Source organism: Cyprinodon variegatus, unplaced genomic scaffold (assembly GCF_000732505.1).
Source record: "Cyprinodon variegatus isolate N-32 unplaced genomic scaffold, C_variegatus-1.0 Scaffold277, whole genome shotgun sequence".
Classification (NCBI taxonomy): Eukaryota; Metazoa; Chordata; class Actinopteri; order Cyprinodontiformes; family Cyprinodontidae; genus Cyprinodon; species Cyprinodon variegatus.
In genome coordinates, this window is record NW_015150730.1 from 946,297 (window position 1) to 954,103 (window position 7,807).

The 7,807-nt window shown below is 38.2% G+C and overlaps 1 protein-coding gene across 1 annotated transcript in view; it reads left to right on the plus strand.

Annotated features, from left to right (window-relative positions):
* Window positions 1-1,267: 1,267 nt before the first annotated feature.
* The window catches only part of ripk1 (receptor interacting serine/threonine kinase 1), a 14,034-nt gene continuing 7,494 nt past the window's right edge, over window positions 1,268-7,807 (plus strand). Inside the window, exons 1-7 of the mRNA XM_015383196.1 lie at window positions 1,268-1,594; window positions 1,716-1,881; window positions 3,787-3,943; window positions 4,057-4,194; window positions 4,288-4,519; window positions 4,605-4,754; window positions 5,494-5,570. Of these exons, the coding sequence (XP_015238682.1) occupies window positions 1,721-1,881; window positions 3,787-3,943; window positions 4,057-4,194; window positions 4,288-4,519; window positions 4,605-4,754; window positions 5,494-5,570 (915 nt within the window). The 5' untranslated portion in view covers window positions 1,268-1,594; window positions 1,716-1,720. The remainder of the gene's footprint in view (window positions 1,595-1,715; window positions 1,882-3,786; window positions 3,944-4,056; window positions 4,195-4,287; window positions 4,520-4,604; window positions 4,755-5,493; window positions 5,571-7,807) is intronic.

The following is a 7,807-nucleotide window of genomic DNA, read 5'->3' on the forward strand; positions in this document are numbered from 1 at the left end:
AGTAGATCTTGAGGACCAGGGTTGGAGACCACTGATCTAATACATCTAATGTATTTTTGAAACATTATAGGAAATTGGAATAACTGGAAGAGAGGCCATGCATTCAACTCTGTGTAGATAGACAAAAGGCCAGAATTAGAACACAACCAGCAAAACACCATTTTTCACAATGCAGCCGTAAATTAAATACAATTTTGTGATGAGGACTCCAGCTTTACTTCTTCTTATTGTACATTATGCCCAAACAGGACATAAACTTTAAAGTTTCGTTACTCATTTGTTTATCCTTTAGGGTGTGTCATTATTTGCTGTCCAGCCCTACTTACAATTTGCCTTCTACCTGTTTTTAGAGCCATGGTTAAAGAAATATATCCTCTTTAATCAAACCTGGCCCCTAAGAGGAGTATTATATATATATAGGCTACCTTTTATCTTATCATTCCTTCCTCCTTGTTATTCTTTTTACATCTATCCTGTCAAAATGGATCTCTGCTTCAACCGATCTGACTTCCAAAGGAGATAAAATTAAACACTGGAATTGATATGTTAGACTATGGGTTGAAAAAATAGATCTATAATTAATGGAGAGGTATATGCATTTATTACCTTCACCAACCTATAGGTAGCAACCCAGCCTTTTTACAAATAAATAAGGGATGTGTATCCCTGTATCAGTGTATCAATCAATAAGAAGATTTCTTTGGTTTTCAAAACTGAACTGTATTAAATCCAGTGCTTTGAAATACGTTTAGTTGTTTCTGGGTTAAAGTAAGATAGATTTACAGTGGATTATTTTTTTTAATGCCCTTCATTTGCTGTTCTGCAAATCAATTATTATAATAAATTTGCTTATCTGCACAATATGGTTTCTTTTTCATCTGTGACTAAAATATAAATCAAATTTAAATAAATTCTTTGACAGTGTGATTAGCATATGATTTCTATTTTTGTCAAAAATATATAATAAATTAAGTATACTATTGTGCAGATAAAGGGCCTAATGAAAAATTTCAATTAAGTCCGTAAGTCGTTATACGACGGGGGAAAAAACATTCTTCCAAGCTTGTTTGTGTGCCTTCTCAGGCGAATTTGCCACTCGCAATATGGCGGAAAGGCAGACATAGACTCGGCAAACTTTAGCCCAAAAGAAACACAGACAAAAAACAAAACAAACAAAAAAAAACTTAAAATAAAGCTGAAGTCTGTACACTGGGCTTTCTAAATGGACTCTTATTCGATCTAAAAAGATAACCTGCGTCAATCTACAAGCTATCCTGGTGTATTTTTCGGGGATTGTCTTATAATGCCTGTTTGTAGTCTTAAGCTTTTGTTTCGCTTTTAACTTGAAGAAAAATCCGGAAACACGCAGATAGGGCGACTTTAGGTAGTTTTTTAAGGCAGTCTATAATTATTATTATTATTTTATGATTATGTGACAGTATTGTAAATATTCGATAAAAAGTTCAGCGAGGAAAGCTTAAGTTTACCTTTGTTATAAAAACTTCGTCCGCTGTTCGCTTTTCTCTCGAGTGTCACTGTTTCACTGTTTCACTGTTTTGAGCGTCACGGCTGAGTAATTTACCGGGTCATTCAGGTTTGTTTAATACATGTATTGCTTTCCATATATATAATAAACGGTGTGTTAGTGTGTTATAGCATGTGTTTAATGTTTCCAGCTGATATTATCTAATCCTGAGGGTTTGCTGTTGTTGCAGTGGCGATGGCCGCCGCGCCTCAGATCTCCCTCCATATGAGATCAACAGATCTGATCAAGAAGGAACCTTTGGACTATGGAGGGTTTGGAGAGGTCTACTTGTGCTACCATGCAACCCTTGGCCAAGTGGTGTTAAAGACCGTGTATACAGGTCCTCTTCGCAGCGAGTAAGTTTGCACAGACACCATCCATGCTGGGTATTCCCCTTCCTCTATGCATCACGAGTAAAGCCTGTTTCCAAAAAAAAAAAAAAAAAACGCGTCCAAAAAAGAAAATAGAAGCACATATATAGGCTATATATATATAATGCTGCACTCGGATCTGAAAAACCCGTTGCATGTCGTTAAATATCACAATTTGTGGTTCTTCTGTGAAAAAAAGCATGCACTGATTTTTTTTTTGATCACTTCCTTCTTCAAAAGGAGATGTAGGTCCGTCTAAAATGCGGATGTCTGTCGGTTTTTTTAATCAGATGCAACAGCTCCATTTAAAGCCTTTCTAAGAATTTCTAAAATAGCTGTGCAGCATTGCATGCATTAATTGCCAGTTACAATTGTTAAGGATTGACAGGTCCAACCGTCCACCCTCTGGTGAATGACAGGTCATTGTCCTTAAAAGAGGTGACGCACTAGCTTTTAGTTATGTCAGATGCAATTGGTAATAATTGAACTCAATTGATCTCACATTGCAGAAACTTACCTCTGCATTTAACTTATCCCCTTGGGCAGGGCCGGAGTTGGATATTTTTTAGGCCATTAGTCATTCATGTAACCAGACCACCCTGGCCTTGTTACATGACTGACCGACTTGACTGATTCCTTAAGCCGGGCGTACACTGTGCGATTTTTTTCAGTTGTTGCATGCAGCTGCAGCTCACACTGTACAGTGTGAGTTCACAGCTCACGATGCATGTTCAGCCCAACGCTCTGATGCGATCTACCTGCTCACACTGTACTTGGCATTTTGTGCTGAAAGCCCTAAAAAGAAAAGGAGAAGACGTATTTGGACAAAGACATGGCTGAGCAAACGCAGCTACTACGGTCTGCCAATTTTACAGAAAGAACTCCCTTTCACTCATTGCACCCCCGCCATGCTTCTGTATTTACATTTGAGAGGAAGAAGAAAAAGAAGAATCCTTGTTTGCGCACTGAGCGATTTGCCCACGACGGGCATGTTTGATTTTCTGCAGACCTAACGAGTCCTGATCAGGTGGTGGTCGTGAGAGGCTGATCCCCCGTCGTTACCCCCTGTACACTACGCGACTCACGATCAGGCTGAAAGTCGGCCCTATCGAAAATTTCTCGCACGACTGGAAAATTGTCCTGAAAAGGGCAAAAAATCGCACAGTGGAAGCCCGGCTTTGGGGAGTAAAATAGAATAGGGCCGGGACATCAAGGTATGCCGTTTGAAGGTGTTTCGTTTCCCAACCAGTAAGCGAAACATCTTTAAAGTTTGAAAAAAGTCCACTGGATTGTTTTTTAACTTTTTTTGGAATACTTGTGACAATGTAATGACAATAAGGTTGAATTTTATTCTATTATCCGTTTGCTGGTGTTGCTACAGATAAGCAACACCTTAGGTGAAGGACATTCTAACACATTAATATGTCTGGGTATAGGTGTTTTCTTTTGTAACTATATTTCCTACAGGAAAATTAACCTCTGCCATACTCTCAAGTCTTTAGCTGGTTATCAACCAAACCTTTTGATTGCCTTCAACTAACAATGTAAATTTCTTCAGGCCACTCTTTGATAAACAGCAGATTAGTGGAGAACATGACTTCCAGTTGTTCTGTCCAGAGAGTCTCCTTTCGTCTATGGTTCCTTCACGGTTACAAAAGGCCTCTTTGCTGTCTATCTGAATGACACTCTACTTGCCTGGCATGTCATTTCTGAAGGAAATCGTGTCTTTGTAGGTTTTTGCGGTTGTACCATACTCTCCTATACAAACAAAGAAACACAGAACTGTTGATTATACTGCTTTTTTATTCTAATGCCACTATGGGAAACAACCATACTTCATGATGTGCATTAATCTGTAATCTAGCCTTCTGTCTTCACTTTATCTCACAGAGAGAGTAAGAAGTCGCTGCTGGAAGAGGGGAGTTTAATGGCAAGCCTCAACCATAATCGTGTGGTCAAGTTGCTTGGTGTGATCATGGAAGACAGGGATTGCTCGCTTGTTATAGAGCTTCTGCCCAGAGGCAATCTATTGGTCATGCTGGAGAAGGTCAGCCTAAGATCTATTTAGTGAAATATTTTTAATTATGTGTGTTTTATTTTGTCTGGAGATTGTACATTTTAAACTGTATGATACAATCGCTGACTTACATTCGCTCTTAGGTCTCTGTGCCGATGTCTATTAAGGGAAGAATCATCCTGGAGATTTTGGAGGGGATGGTGTATTTGACGGAGCGGCGTGTTATTCACAAGGACTTAAAGCCAGAAAATATTTTGGTGGATAAGGATTTTCACATCAAGGTATGCATTACATTAAACCTCTATTCTTTGTGTTTCACATTTTATATTTTTGTTAAAGAAAAAGAGAAACAAAAATACACCTGCTGCTTTTAGATTGCTGACCTCGGGCTGGCCACTTGCCATGCATGGAGTAAGCTCACAAGACAAGAGTCCCGCAGGAAAAGCTACAGGGGCAGGACAGCTGGGGAGAGAGGTGCTGGCACATTAATCTACATGGCCCCGGAGCATCTGGAGAGCATCCATACGCCTTCCACTGAGAAGTCTGATGTGTACAGCTTTGCTATTGTGGTTTGGGTCATTTTGTCAGGGAAAGAGCCATATGAAAGTGAGTGGGGACGGTTAATTGAAGTCTAATAGCTAGGCATGCATCACCTATTTCACTAAACAGTGACCAAAATCTCAATTTGCAGATGCAAGGAGTGAAGAACACATCAGCCAGTGTGTTTGCAAAGGTGACCGACCTGCAATGGAGCCCATACCTGAAGACACTCCTAGAGAAATAATTGATCTTATGAAGAGTTGTTGGGCTCACAACCCTGTGCAAAGACCAACATTTAAAGGTACAGTTTTTGTGGGCTGCACTGTGCAGTAAAAAAGACTTGGTTGTAGAGCATATGCAATAAAATTAAGAAAGGGATGATAAATACATAACTGAGCTTTTTTATTTCTGCTTATTTTTCTATGTTTGATTCTGTCTCCTTGAACCCCAGTCGGCCTCAGCAGCTGGCCGCTCACACTGAGCCTGGTTCTGCTGGAGGTTTCTTCCTGTTAAAAGGGAGTTTTCCTCTCCACTGTCACCACAAGCATTTTTGGTGTGAGGGATTGCTGAAGAGTCAATGAGTCAATGTGATTGGCTGGTTTTCCTGAAAACTTTAAACCAATCTGACTGTATGATCTGGTTGAATTGTATCTCTTAAGTATCTTAAGATGACATGTTGTGAATTGTTGCTATATAAATTGCTATATAAAAAACTGAATTGAATAAGTTAAAGAAATCAACATTATCTTATCCTGATAGCTTGATTTAAACTACTTTATTGCTGCTCTTTTTATTGCTTGGTGACTAATCCATAGGAAACATTACACCAATGTAAGACCAGAGTAATACAAACAGAAGTCCCATAATTAAGTGACAAAATTTGTAAGACATAACAGAATCTTACCTTAAAAATAAGTTTGTATGCATACTATCTAAGTATTTACTTTAATAAGTGCACAATTTCTAGCTCTTATAACATACATTATGTCATGAAGAAAGAATGTATACCTATCTCCTCTGTTTGTTTTTCTTTCTGGCAGAGGCCTATGAGAGCTTGCTTCCTTTCTACAAGGAAATACTCGAGCCACTTGTAGAGAAAGATGTTTGCCTTTTGCAGGTGAGTAGCTTATACTGCTAATAAAATACCTTACGACATACTAATGGCAAACCTGATCTAGTTTGGAGTGTTTTATGTTTTTTTTTATTGTTTGACATTTAAGGAATGATTAAATACTGAACATCTGAGGCCAATGACAAATCAATACCAGATGTTGCTAACAACTCAAGCTATTTACACATTAATAGACATAAAAACAAATGAGTACACACATTAGGGAGTGTAGGAATAACTAATAACTGAATATCAACTGATACAGTTTTGTTTTTGTTTATTTAAGACCGATGCCAATGCCTGATCACTGATTGTTTTCGTGGGGTTATTCTTTAGGTCGATGTTGCTTTCTCTTCCCCATTTGAATGATAAAAATAACACAACAACAACATAAGTGACACAAGCCTTAATTTAAACAAAAAAGGACATTTATTAACAAATCAAAGAAAACTGGGATAGCAAATGGATGGAGCAGCAATGCACACACTTTCTAAAGACGTGGCTGCTGTATGCGCTAATGAATCGACATGTGCATTCGTGTATCAGCCGATGCTGATACAAGTAAGAAAATGCCTATATCGGCCTGCTGTTTGGATCTTTTTTTAGTTAAAAAACATTGATTAGTAAAGCTTCGGACAGCCTGTATGGATAATGATCAATTCTAGATTTATCCATTAAAGTGGAAACTGATCTTCACTTCGTGCCAGAGATAGGTTTAACCAGATTCAAGTCAATTGATTGACCGTGGCATGCTTTCATTATTATTGTTTTTTTTTTTTTTTTTATCTTTGTGGTAATATCATTATTTGGCTAAAAAAAAAAAATCCATCGTCATGTTTTTTCAGTTTCTTATCCTGAATGTCCCGAATTTTACATCTACATTTATTCTTTCTTCAGTTATTTAAAGTTTGTCATTTCTATTTTGTTGTTTGTTGTAGGATTTTGTCATATCAGCCACTGACTTCAAACGCCTGTGCATGTGTGTGTGAGCATATTCAAAAAAAGATATCTTCATGAAAATGTTCAATAGCTGACATTAGTAGCCTCCTCAATCTGAAACAGATACGGAGGAATCCCAGCAATCCAAATGTCTCCCAGATTACAGGAATATCAATGCAGGACGAAAAACAAACATTTCACATGAATTCTCATTCACATGCTCCCAACCTCATCGTCAAACAGACATTCATCGCCACATACCGGTAACCAACATCAGATTAAACATAATTGGACGCCACACACATACACACACTGAATTCCCTATACATACTCTATATACTCATGGCCGGGTACTATTCTAATGGCTTTATAGGACCTAGGTGATGGTCCCTCTATATACTGCGGAAGAGATAGACTGGTTCAGTGTCCAATGGGTGGTACAGCAATCCTGGCTCAAACCAAGAACCCCCACCCGACTCCATCCAAATTTCTATATATTAAAGGACTGCTCCACCCCCTGACCCTCCCACCCTTGAAACTACAGCTGCTAGTTTTTTAGAGCGTCAGGTGTGTGATAGCTTCTCCAGACAGCATATAAACTGGCATTCAATAGTTCACTTTTAAACTATAAAACCCCCTGTATGTCATTTGGCTATAAAATATTTTATAGTAGAATTTTTCTTCTGCAGTGGAGTATTGTGTACTGTGCAGCAGCGTTAAGTGCATCTGGTACCTACAATAGGCCTTCAGTGAGCCCCCCTCAACTTCATTTACTTGTTAACCTGGGCATAGATAATTTTTTAAACCTAGATTTATTCCACTAATCTTGGAATTAATCTAGATTAATAGAGATTAACATTGCTAATTTGAATTCTGCCAAAGAAATTCATGATATGTGTGTGCTACCTAAATAATAAGTAAAAATAGTCTTTGAACGGGTTTCTCAAGCCAGGAGGCGCATTAGACCAGGTGTCCATTTCATGAAGTAGGTTTGAAAAATCTGATTCAAATACTACAACTCTAAATTGATCTAGCCTAAGGTTTGAGTGAAACCTTAGGCTAGATCAGGCTAGATCAGGCTAGATAAGTTTTTGGTTTAACAACAGCTGGTATGAATTAGTTCAGTCAACTCTAAGTAGAGCCACTTGCCTAACAAGAATGAAAAGCCATTTTCAGTTGAGCCACACACAAGTTGACGAGTCACCATGACAATAGAAAACAGGAAGTGCCTACTTCACCCTACTGGAAGTAGAGATTTTAATGAAGAAAGTGAAAAAATAAAAATAGACTGTGTTTTAAAGACA